Here is a 13,412-nt window from a genome sequence, read left to right as displayed (position 1 = left end):
AGAACGGGGATAGTCATCATCCGGGTCAACAAACATTTTTATGCGACAGAAGGGTAGAAACCCGCGATAATCCCCAAGAAGGCACTACGTACAGAGCCAGAAAAATGCGTTGTTAATCCAAAGTATCTTAAACAGACCGTTACTATTGGGGCAACCATTTCAGAGGGTCTTCTTGAAACAGCTGCTGATCAAAAACACCGATATTTTTGCTTGGACACCTTCAGACATGACATGTGTTCCAAGGGAAATATCGAAACATTGGCTAAGGGTCAATCTAGCTTATACGCCGATCATGCAAAAGAAGAGGAAAATGGGGCCTGAACAAACCAAAGCCATGAACGAGAAAGTGCAAGATTTATTACACGCAGGGATCATCCACGAAATTCAATACCAAACTTGGGTTGCCAACCCGGTGATGGTCCCCAAAAGTAATGGCTCGTGGCACATGTGCATAGACTTCAAAGACTTGAAAAAGGATTGTTATCCGTTCCTGGAAGTCGACCTTAAAGTCGATGCGGTGGCACCCTTCAAGTTCAAATGTCTCCTGGATGCCTACAAAGGATATCACCAGATACGAATGGCTGCCCGCGATGAGGACAACACAGCTTTCCGAACTGACCAAGACACTTTTTGCTATAAAATGATGCCGTTCTGTCTGAAGGACGTGGGAGCCACGTATCAACGTCTGATATACAACACGTTTCGGGAGCAAATTGGGAAAAACCTAGAAGTCTACATGGATGACCTAGTCATCAAAAGCGTGGAAGAAGACCAAATGCTGAGAAATATTGAAGATGTCTTCTCCACACTAAGAAAAATCAACATGAAGCTAAATCCTTCAAAATTCTCCTTTGGTATGGAAGAGGGTAAATTTCTCGGGGTGATCGTGACAGAAGAAGGGTTCAAAGAAAACCCGGACAAAGTCCAGGCGATTGCCCGGATGCCTTCCCCATCCTCACTGAAAGAAGTCAAAACGTTGAACGGTAGATTGGTAGCCTTGAACAGATTCCTCGCGAATCATTGCGGCTAAATCTTACCCCTTCATGTCCACATTAAGGAATTGCCTGAAAAAAGCACATTTCAAATGGACACCGAAAGCAAAGAAGGCATTCCTCGAGGTGAAGAAGTGTCTTATGGAGCTTCCAACGCTAACAGCACCCCAGGAAGGAGAATCCCTCACACTGTACCTATCCGCGTCCGATATCGCGGTGGGAGCAGTTCTTTTGACATACAGAAAGACCGTGCAAACACCAATATATTATGTCAGCCGAACATTGGCGGACACTGAACCCTGTATTCAAGGCTGGAGAAGTTGGTACTGGCATTAGTATATGCGGCACGGAGGTTTAAAAGGTACTTTCAAGGCCACCCCATACATGTGCTAACCGACTACAAGTTGAAGAGTGTATTGGCAAAGCCTAAACTATCCGGGAGATTGGCTAAATGGGCAATCGAACTGGGAGAGCACTCGATAGAGTATAAGCCCAGACCCGCGATCAAGAGCCAGGTCTTGACAGATTTTATTACGGAGGTACCAACCAAAAAAATCCAGGAAAGCTTGTATGAGCAACAACCCCCGACCTCGACAGATGAGAGTCAAAAATTGACTTTGTTCACAGACGGAGCATTTAGCGGGGAAGGCATAGGCGCAAGCCTGAAGCTAATCAATCCAGACGGCCAAGAGTTCACATATGCATCAAGCTGAACTTCAAGAGTACTATAATGAAGCAGAATATGAGGCATTCTTGGCCGGTCTGCGGATTGCAAAGAAATTTGGTGTCAAGTTCTTGGAAGCCCGGGTAGATTCAATGCTCATCTCGCATCAGGTCTCAGGGACTTATGAAGCAAAAAAGCGATGTAATGGCTTCATACCTATCCCAGGCTAAAGACCTTATGCAACAGTTCACCTCTTGCAAAGTTGTTCAAATAAAGATAAGTGAAAATCGACCCGCAGACACATTGAGCAAGTTAGCATCCACCAACTTCGAACACATGGGTAGAGACGTGAGAATTGAGGTCCTAGACAACCAATCCATCCCTCAACACCAAATCATGGTCATCCAAATGAAAACATGTTCTTGGATGACACCCATCATAGAATACCTATCTTCCGGTACTCTACTAGAGGACAAGGTCGAAGCACGGAAGATTCTCAATAAAGCATTGTGTTACCAAGTACATGAAGGCGTATTATTCCGGAAATCCTTTCTCGACCCACTACTCAGATGTGTAGACGCAGAAGATGCAAATTACGCTATCAGTGAAATTCATGAAGGCATCTGCAGGTTACACACAGGGCCGAAGATGGTGGTGGCCAAGATAATAAACGTTGGGTACTACTGGCCAGGCATGCATGTGGACGCGGTCAAAGAAATCCGGAAGTGTGATGCTTGCCAACGACACATGCCACAAACACTACGACCCAAGAATAAATTAGTCCCAGTGACATCGGCATGGCCTTTTCAGAAATGGGCCATAGACATCATGGGACCATTCCCTAAAGCACCTAGGCGGGTGAAGTTTTTGCTAGTCGCAATCAACTATTTTACAAAGTGAGTGGAGGCCAAACCGTTGGCTCACATCACGGCAGCAATCGTCAAAAAATTCCTGTGGGAATATATTATTTGCCGTTTTAGTCTCCCCTAAACACTGTTTAGCGACCCAGTTCACCGACAAAAGCATCCAAGAGTGGTTGTCCGAGCTACACATCAACCAAGTGTTCACATCAGTAGCTCATCTGCAAGCCAACGGGCAAGTGGAACGGGCCAACCGAAGCATCAAAGCGTGACTGGGAACCAAGCGAACCAAGTGGATAGACGAGTTGCCTCATGTGTTATGGGCATATCGAACCAGCAAGAAAACTAGCAACTCTGAAACCCTGTTAAGCTTAAGATACGGCACGAAAGCAATGATTCTCGCCGAAATCGGTATCCCATCCGCAAGAATGCTATTGATTGAAGATAACAAGAAAGAACTCCGGTTGAATCTAGACCTTCTAGAGGAAAGAAAAGAGTTGGCATTCATACGCGAAAGCAAATACAAGAGTCAGCTCCAAAGATATTATGGCGCGCGGGTCAAGATATGTGAGTATAACAAGGGGGACTATGTCTTCCGGAATAACGAGGCATCAAACGCCGAGTTACCGGGGAAGTTAGCTCCCACATGGGAGGGCCCCTACGAAATTGACGAAGTACTGGGAAAGGGCGCGTACAAGTTAAAGAAATTAGACGGAACGCCAATCCCCAGAACTTGGAACGTCGCACAACTAAGGCGATGTTAAATTTAGATATGTAATCGAGGCCTGCGCGCCACTTTATGGGCCTGCGTGCAATGAATTTTAGTCTGCGTACCAAATATTTCCTTTTTATCACAAATAGCCGTTAATACAAAAATAGTTAACGCGTAGTTTGACCAATTTCAATTTTCAATGTTTTTGTTTGTGTTTCTATATGGACAGGCCTGCGTGCCAATAATCATCCTAATCCTATATTTTGGATATATGGCGCGTTTAGATAACACACATTTATATTGTAATAGCATAAAAGACAGAATGTAAAACCCATTGTCATATATACAACCAAAAAAGGGATTACAGAAACAAAAAACAATATACATCACATAAGATCATTCCTCTTCACAAAGATAATCACGCAGCTGTTGGACACCATCCGCCTTAGTAGTGAAGCCTTGAATAGCGTCCTGGATGGGAAAATATAGTTCGTCAAAAGCATCCATCTGTTTATCGTATTTCCCATCCACATCCACGGTATGAAGTTCAAAATCTTCCAAGGAACGATCCTCCCGAGCAAAGGTTACTCCCTCGTGGGAGATAACCTGTGTCAACAAAAGTCACTTGATGCATGAAGAAGATCACCAAGACAGTCTCCCAAAGTAGATCCTCCATGTATATGGGAGATAACCTGTGTCAACAAAAGTCGATCAGGATCTGATTCACATATTACGAAGAACAAAAGGGGGAAAGAAACCCATACCTTGGAGAGACCTTCCTCCATCAACCACGCCCGGTCAGAGGTAGCCTGTTCAACACTCAACTTCAACGCGCCCTACTCACCAATCAGCCGAGTGTTATCCTTGATAAAATCTTCAACACAAAGAGTGCTGATGACATCCTCTTGGGCGGCGAGCCAGGTTTCAAGAACCTGCTTCACCTCCACGGCTTTGGCGAGTTTGACCTCGCGGGCACGGGTCTGAGCATGTGCGGCTTCAAAAATGGTATTTTGTGGCCGGCACGCCTCCTCCCAATCCCTGGCAGCAGAAGCTTGACGCCCCTTCTCCTGCTCTAGTTCCTTTTCAGCGTCCCTCAGCTTCCACTTCTCAGTGTTATCCTTGAGACGGTATTTTTCCTTCTCAGCTCGGAGCTCTTCGAGGATATTATCTTCCACTCTCCAATTTCAGCCCATAAAGTCCCAATCCCAGTAAATCTCCTGGGTTTTCGAGACCAGATTGGCCAGATGATATATATATAAGAATTCCCAAGAGATACTCGGGCGCGTTTATTCTGGAACTCGCGCTCTGCAGGACGTACGCCGGCCCTCATGAAGGAATTCGAAACACACCTCCCTATCATAAAATCGGGAAGAGGGAGTCAAGTCCCAATCTAGGATATGGCGTGCGATGACCTCCTGCAAAGCACGAGCCCTTACCTCATCTTCCAAGGAGTGAGGAGGTAGAGGAAGTCCAGATGATTGCCCCGCCTTCTCATCAACCTCCTGTGCAATTAGTGGCAACAGAGGTAGGGGCATAGGGATGTTAATTTCCCGAGCAACAGACTCAGGCACAGCCGCCTCGTATGCCTCCATTTGTCAGCAATAGACAACCTGCTAGGATCACTCTTCGCAGGAGGCGTATCCAATAGGATAACATTGTTTACAGAAAAATAAAGGCTAGTCACAAAATTAGCCGAAACCCACAAAAGCACTTCAAGAGTTAGCTCTAAAGAATACCTGGCGAGCCCTGCGTACGAATAGCAACCCGGTCGTGGAGGCGGGTCCTCGCCGCCCATGGAGGAGAGACAGGAGGTGAAGGGTCCGAACCCTAACCTCCACTAGCCACCACTACAGGGTTACCAGATAAAGAAGCTTCTTTCCTCTTGCGACCAAACGCTGTACAAAGAAGCATTTATCAGTAAACGGGTTGCATGAAGAAAAGTATAAAAACACGTTACATGTCGCATGTAAACCCTCAGAAACCAGAGGCTCTTGGCGGGTCCTCTGAGGAAATAGGAAATGGTCCTTGGTCTTGTCAAGGATCGAAAGATCCTTCTTCTCCCGCGCGACATGTTGAATCGTCCCAGGTACTTCATTAATCAGGACGGATAAAAGAGTTCCCTCAGCTACACAAAAAGCCACTGTAAGATACCTAGATAAACACTTAGAAAATACTAGTATACTTACATCCATTTGGCTTCCGGAAATACGATCCGGATAAGGCCACAAGCGACTCATCCCAGATCTCACAAGGGCAGCCTCAGGGATGGGACATATCGGAGTGGTGGTGCGGGTCAGTTTGTGATACCATTCATGCCTCTCCAGACGTTCAGCGTAAGGCAAGGCAAGCAATGGTTGATCTGCCGAACGCCAGTACATGGACAGTGGAACCACGTCCCCCCGAATCCAAAAGAACTTGCTTGACCATTGGGGATCTCGGGAAGGTGCGTTCGAAGCAACCGCCTTCCTATCAATTGGCAAGAAACATACCACCCGCCCTTACAGTGCATGTGGTAGAAGACAAAGAAGTTCTCAATCGTAGGAACAATGCCATGCGCCCTACAACATCACTCAAAATGGCATATGCGCATTATCGCCGATGCATGGAGCTGGGAAAGATGAAGCGTATTCCCAGTAATAAGATAGCCAGAAACTGAGTAATCGGAAGACGAAAATTCCCAGAACTGAAGAACTCGGCATAAAGGGCCATATTCCCCACCGGAGGTCGGTTTGTCGTCAAACCTGGAATTGGGAATTCTGGTTCCCATTTAGGAGCGATACCATAAGCATTTACGATAGCCTAGAAATCCCTTTTGTTCCAATCAACGGTGACGTGATCTGTGGTATGAAGCACTGGTCTCGAAGACATCATGTAATCTGCTAGAAACCAATTTGAACAAGCTATTATTAATGGTGGAAAATAAGTGACAGAGAAGAAATTTCACAAGAATGGACGATGACAGATCTCAGAAGTTCGACAATGGAGAAATCATTTCTCAAAGACGGTGAAGAAGTAAGCGAACGGCCATGGGGTATTTATACTGACCGCATTAAATAGGGTGAACAGTAAAATAACCATCGGCCATTCAGATTATGACACGTCAGGCGGGAGATAAAAATTTCAAAATTTAAAATCCCGATGCATAGCTGTCAACAACTTGCAGACCTATCACATCCTATTTTCGTGCGGAGCAGTCCTGTCACGTCAGCCACCAAAAATGACAGGCATATTCCTAGTTACACAATAACGAGACAAACTAAATGTTTGGAACTGAAACGCCAGGCATTAATGAAGTTCAAATTAAAAAAAAGAACAAGAAAACGACAAGTCATAGAAAGTCGCGGGCAATGGTCGTAGACAATAAAGCCATCCGCGACTAGAAAGCGTGGATGATTAAAATAGACCGGCAGATAGACAAATCAAAAGAGCATTCCAGAAAACACGATGCATACAGTATGATAGTGGAAAGATAATTTCATTTCACTAAAACATATTTACAATACAAGGAAGATAGAAATAACAATTACACAAAATTCCTAAGTTCTTAATCCTCCTTGGAAGCTTCCGCCTGGGCGAGTAGTTCGTTAACGTGGAGCCTTAGGTCGCCAACACAGGTGGCGTCGTGATGATGCTCCTCAATATACTTCAGAATGTCAAATTTGAGATCGTCAAAAGAATTAAGGTCAGCATTATACTCACTCTGACAATCTCTTCCATGAAGCGCAAACTCGAAAGGCGGACCTCCCTCGCGGGCTATGGAATAGCCTTCTTCGAAGCCAGCTTTCCGCCCTGCCCGCGAGGAACTGACAAGAAGGTTAGCATGACAATCCCCAAGCTCTAGTCCATCCTTGACAAGGCGGACAACTTGATAAACGTTGCAAGATCAGCATGATAGTTCCAAGAGAAAAGAAAAGAAGAAAGTTGCAGAGTAACTCGAACATTTACCTTGGGAAACTCGAACTTGAGAAGCCAATGCCTCTCATCAGCAGCAGCCTCATTGGCCTTCTGCAGGACTTCATTCTCCTCAGAAAGAGAAGAGAGACGCTCATCCTTGGCCTTTAGCTCATCCTAAAGCCTCCGGATCTCCTCATCCCGGGCGGATAAAGAACTAATCTGAGCAGTGACCTGGTCCTCCAAACGCTTATTTTTGTCCTGGATCAACTGGAGGGCAGTGTCTTTTTCTCTAGCCTCTGCCCGGGTAGCATCCTTAGCTTCCTCGGCCTCTTTCAAGAAGCGGGCAGCATGTAACAAATCCCTCTCCCCGGTGGCCCATCCCTCAAACATCTTACGCCCAGTTGACAAAACATTAGCCAAATAATAGCTAGCTGTTTGTGCCAAGCTTTCCTGGGTATGAGAGCGGATGCGATCATGCTCTGTTGGGGGGAGGCAGTGCTCGAAAAACTCTAGGCAAGCACGCGGGTCAGAAAAAAGCGTGTCATTGCCCAAGTTCCAGGAGGGGCGAAAGGTAGAAGAACTCCCTTGAAGATTTGAAGATGAAGGTTGGGAGGACCTACTTTCCCGCCCGTAGAAGCAAGAGGATATTCAGTTGTATCCTTTAGAGGCACAACCTCCGCTTCTACCACAATCACCGGGGGTTGCACAATCGCGTCTTTGGTACCCTCAGTCTACAACACAGACTGAGGTGGTGACGGCGGGCGAGGAGCAACAACTGTTACTGATCCAAAAGCCCACAGAGGGAAAATTTGTAATGTTGGCAAATAGAGAGTAAACAATAAAGACTAAGTACCTGCAGGCTCCATAGTAGTAGTCTTACGGACCCGTTCATGAAGACGGGTCAACTTCAACTTCTTGGGAGCAGGTTCCTCCCCTACGGACCTAGATGCCTCCCCACCAGCAGGTTCACGGGCAGTCTTGGATGCCTCCCCTCCAGCGGGATCCTCAGCACCCTTAGTGGCCTCCCCACCAGGATCATCAGCATCGGAATCTCTGCTATGGTCAGATATACCAGCGGTATCTGCCTTCCTCTTGTTACGGCGGATGATATCTGCAATAGCACGCAGAACTCCCGCATGAAAACTTTCTGGAGTACCGGACAGCGATCCCTCACTAGTCGAGTCTTCACTAGAAAACTCCTCACTAGAAGAAAGGACGGTCGTCCCGTCCGATTGCATAATTGTAAGAGGTCGAGGGTTCAGGATATACACACCTTGGGCCACGGTAGAGTCATTAACCTCTGGCTCAATCCGCCCGGGGATAGGGAACAGGAAATTCCCCTTCGTCTACTCAAGAATTGGCAGCTGTCGATGCTCCAGCGGGAGCCGGAATGTTCCCAACAACATTAGGAATAAGGACTTCAAAAATTTTGTTCCCTCCTGCAACAAAAGCAAGTTAAAAGAGAGAGAGAGAGAGAGAGAGAGAGAGAGAGATGGAATAGTAACAATTGCTTACCCCCATCATCCTTTGAAAAATATGGGACTTCTTCAGGATATGGCCATAAACAGCTCATCCCCACCTACACCAACGCAGACTCCGGAATGAGGCCCATGGGAGTAGGAGTCTGCGTGAGAGTGGCGTACCACTCCTGACCCTCCACATCGGCAACTGGGAGGTGGGAGAATTTCTGGACCAGAGAGCGGCGGACTATAACGTTCAGAATAACGTCCGCATTAATCCAGAAAAACTTATTTTTCCATTCATGAGCACTCCGCAGAGGCTCAGTTCCTATCGCCTTTTTCTGAATGGCAAAGCTGAACCGCGGACCTGGATATTGTAGATCACAAGAAAACGATCTACAGAAGGCTCCACCTCCAAAGCCCTGCAACAGAACCAAAATGAAGAAGTCTCATGAGCCCAAATGGATGCATCTGGGATATATAGATCCCAGTGACATCAAGGAAATCGCCTAGAAACTTCGTAACAGGCAACTGGAAGTTGCCAGTGGTGAAGAACTCACCGTAAAGAGCGATCTTACCGACTGGAGGGTTATCGGCCGTAGAACCCGGAGAAGGAAGCACCGGCTCCCACACCGGCACTAACCCATAAAGATGGGTGATGTCTTGGAATTCAGCCATCTTCCAGTTGATGTGGATGTTCTCCACAGCCCCCTTGGAACCATCTTTACTCTTCAATCCTTTTTTTTTGCCACCAGCCATGATAATCAAAAACCAGAAGAAAAGTTCTTTACAGAAGTAACAGGCGAAGAAGATGAAAAGTTTTAAAGAAATTTTTGCAAGTAAATAAGAAAAGTGGAACGCTTCATCCTTTATATACACATTGCAATTAATGCGAAGAGAAGGGGTACAACTCACTTTTATCAATCATCCAATTAGAAGGGGACACGTTAGGCGGGAACTGACAAAAGCAAAATGATTTTGAATCAACCGCCTACAACTACGTGCAAGCACCTCGAGCACCACCCCCTGATAGGACTCGAACTGAAGACGTCATGTCTTAGACGACAAAACAGTATCCCCAGTTTAAAAAGCAACAGGAATCCCGAGGACTAATAAATTCAGCCCGCAACAAAGAGTTAGAGTAGTGAGTCCATAATTCCACCCGCAACAACGCATTGCGAAAACAAAAATGGACTGGGGGGGACTTATAAAGGTAGGGTTGTAAAGCTACCCGTGGATCCCTAATTCGACCCGCGGATTGTCAATAAACATCCGCGAGAGGAACATGTGGACCACAACACTTGCAGTCATAACAAGACTAGCAAAGTCACCTGCGGTTCCGAAGACACGCTTCGCGGGTCTTTTCGCAACTCGCGGATTACCAATGAGCATCCACGGGAGGAACCCGCAAGCAACACAAGGAATCATCACGCATATGATCCCCACGTGATATGGAAGAGCAGTTGTAACAAACTATTTCTAAAAGATTCCCCCAATACCCCCTGATAGCGACATCGACCAATGGAAAGATGGCACCTGGACACGTAATGACCATCCTACGACATTCACAGATAATGGCTATCCCATAAACGGGTCCAGGCTGTCACATCCAATAAAGGCTCGACACGTGTCCATTCAGGTGAAAGAGAAATATTACGATAGTGACAACTCCACCAATCACCTTCCCCCACCTTCGGCTATAAATACTAAGATCATCTACTTAAGTTATTTATTCACTCCCACACGCTATGCAATTACTTGTATTCGTATCGATTATTCTGATCAATAAAGTTACTTATTCTCACGTCGGAGGGTGGTTACGGGAAGACCCCCCCCCCCCAATCGTGTCCTTCCCGTGACGAGACTCACGGTATTCTGTTTTGCAGGCAGTTCGCTTGGACCTAACTTCGTTGTTATTCAGTAAACTCACATCTGAGGTAAACGTAGGTTCGGACTATCCGGTTCGGACTTGTGTTTCTTCAGTAACATTTTTTAGAAGGGGGTTGCCATCTGGAATTAAAGAAAATAATAACTTCATTTGTCTGCGATCCAACCCCATAACCCGGTTGCTGCCACAACCCAGAATCATAGCATGTTGTTGCAGTTTTTATTATTTTAGAATAATACACTCTTAAAAATCATGGGTTCAATTTAATTTTTCCTTTTTTCGTTTTTTATTTCTACAAATAGTTTTACTTATAATTTCATTTTATGGTAATAACTTCTTACATTTTTTATTTCAAAAAATATAAGTGAACATTTTTGCTTAACATTTTTTTTCCGAATGTTGCAATATAAATTTTATTAAAAACCAATTCGTTTAAAAATATATATCTTTGTATTTAATATGGTTCCGATATAAAACTATTGGTTCGCAAACTTGTTTATTTTTAAAATGTATATTTTTATATATTAAATAATCACAATTCACATATCATATTTATTTAATAAAAAATTTGGTTTAGGTTGGATTGTAAATGAAAGCTAAAATTTGAATTGAGTTGGGTTGTACAGGTTGAAGAGGGAAAAATTAGTTTTTTATCAAAGGTTTGTTTGAGTTGGATTATGAATAAAGATTGTCTTAAGGGGGTGTTTGGGATTCCTTATTTTTATCTTCTTATGACTTATCAATAAGTCATAAATTACATTCTTATGATTTATGAAACTTTTTCAATCACACATTAAGTAATCCCAAACACCTTTTTGATAACTTTTTTAATAAGTTATAAGAAGATAAAAATAAAAAATCCCAAACACCCCTAAGTCACCTAGTCGTGAATATATGCTATATGAAATATGAATGCGATCACATTTTTGTGATTAGCGTATAATAAATTATATGTTATATATAGTGTATTATATGTTATATATGGTGTATTAAAATGTAAATTTAAGATTCTTAATCAACCAGATCTGCTGATGGCAAGTGTAAGATTCTAACTTTTTAAGTTATATATAAATATTTATTTAAAATAAAAAAAAAAGCATTCAAAATGCCAAAAGTTTAGAAAGAAAAGTTGTGTAAAACTGAAGTTAGTTTGCATGGGGTGCTTTATTTAAGGCCAAGCAATATCCTTAAATTGCTGAACAAGCACCGTTATTATTTATATAACCTTAATTAATTTCCACCTTTTTTAAATAAACAAATAAAAGTAAAGGGGCTAGACTTTATACTAGTCAAAACATTACTATTGATACATATATAATCTGCCTAATCTACTCCACAATCCACATGGCCAATTTCTCAATTCATATATTCAACGCCTCCAATTTCAGGCACATAAACACTCATTCACAATGTTGACCTTTTATTCTTTTATATTTAAAGCAACATGCTTTTTAGATCTTATTTGAAAATCATAAGATTAATAATTTTTGACAATGATTTTTTAGCGTGGCTGCATGGGTAAGTACGAAAGGTTATTCAGACATGTATTTAAGATTGTCTGTTAGATTATAACTGATTTACAATGAACTAGAAGCACCATCATAATATTCGTGTTTGAGAAATAAAATAATCAAAAAATTATTTAAAGCTTTTGTTCTTGAAATCTAACCCAGTCTATGATTCTCTATCATGCACACTTCATTTAGTATTCATCTATGAGCTACTTAGACGTGTAACTTCCTGTTATTTAAAATTTTATTAGTCATTACTGTAACATCCACAAAGTTTAGGTCCAAATTTGACAAGTTTATACAGATAAAGGACTAAAAATAATTATGAGAAAGGTAATAGGAAAAGTAATGTGGCGTTTTGATGGTGCACTTGGCACTTCACACGCTCGCATCGCCGCGAGCCACTTAAGGGCCGCTTAAGTATTTTTGAACTATGGAAAATATACCAAGAAGTGACAAGATACTAAGGTTCAAGGACTAAAAATAAAATTTTTATTTCTAGGCCCATCGCGCTACGCGATGCAGTTTCCCATGAGTTTAGAAAAAGGGGCGTCGCGCTACGCGATGGTTCAGAAAGAAAGGGTATCACGCTATGCGATAACCCGGTTAAGTAACCGGATCAACCACATGTCAACACGTGGCAACCTCTGGTGGATTGCGGCGTCGCGCTACGCGATGGCCAGGGGGAAAAACCCCATCGCGCTACGCGATGGTGGTCAAAACTTTGCCTATAAAAGGGGGCTACAGGTTTGAAGCATTCTCATCCCATTTTCACACTCACTTTCACACACACAACCTTGGGAGGCGTACCCAACTCGTGTGAGGTTCCGTGGTTCCGATTTCTAGTAATTCGTATAAGAACTAGAGTTTAAACGATCCGTAGAGGTGTTAAGCGAGCTGGAAGCGAGGTTCTAACGATTTAAGATTCTATAAGTGATAAGGAAGTAGGAGTGCTGCCCGTGTAACGCTTAGGCAAACAAGAATACCCGCATAAGGTAGGGGTTCTGTTTAAGCTATTATTTTATTATTATTTTATATGGCTTAGACCGTTGTCAAGGGTATAGTCTATGCCTTGATCAAATAAGTAAGTGAAATATAAACTTTCATAAGATAAAGATTATAGATGAAATGTTGTTCTTTATGTTATAAAGATATTATGAAAGAAGAAAACTTGATATATATATACGTTACTTCATGATGAAGAAATGTAACATATAAATGTTTTAATAAAAAGAAAATGTTTTAATAAAAAGAAAAGGATATCAAGGTAAATGTTATACAAATAGACTAAAGGTTTAAAGCTAGATTGTAGATCTAGTTATTTATGAAATATTATTCTCGTACTATAGGTCCGAGATAAAGAACAGACATTTGTTAAAAAGATACCTTGGTATAACAAGAGGTGAATACGTCCAAATTTTTTTTATAGTA

The 13,412-nt window shown here is 43.1% G+C and overlaps 1 protein-coding gene across 1 annotated transcript; it reads left to right on the top strand.

Annotated features, from left to right (window-relative positions):
* The first annotated feature begins 2,908 nt into the window (after positions 1-2,908).
* LOC143635371 (uncharacterized) lies at positions 2,909-3,280 on the top strand. The gene has a single exon (XM_077103224.1). It carries the CDS (start codon positions 2,909-2,911, stop codon positions 3,278-3,280), a length of 372 nt encoding a protein of 123 aa, XP_076959339.1.
* Positions 3,281-13,412: the final 10,132 nt, after the last annotated feature.

The sequence above is a fragment of the Bidens hawaiensis genome, unplaced genomic scaffold (genome assembly GCF_021521415.1).
Source record: "Bidens hawaiensis isolate Kalapana, Puna unplaced genomic scaffold, B.hawaiensis_p1.1 tig00007455_1, whole genome shotgun sequence".
Taxonomy (NCBI): domain Eukaryota; kingdom Viridiplantae; phylum Streptophyta; class Magnoliopsida; order Asterales; family Asteraceae; genus Bidens; species Bidens hawaiensis.
This window is presented reverse-complemented; position numbering and strand designations above follow the sequence as displayed.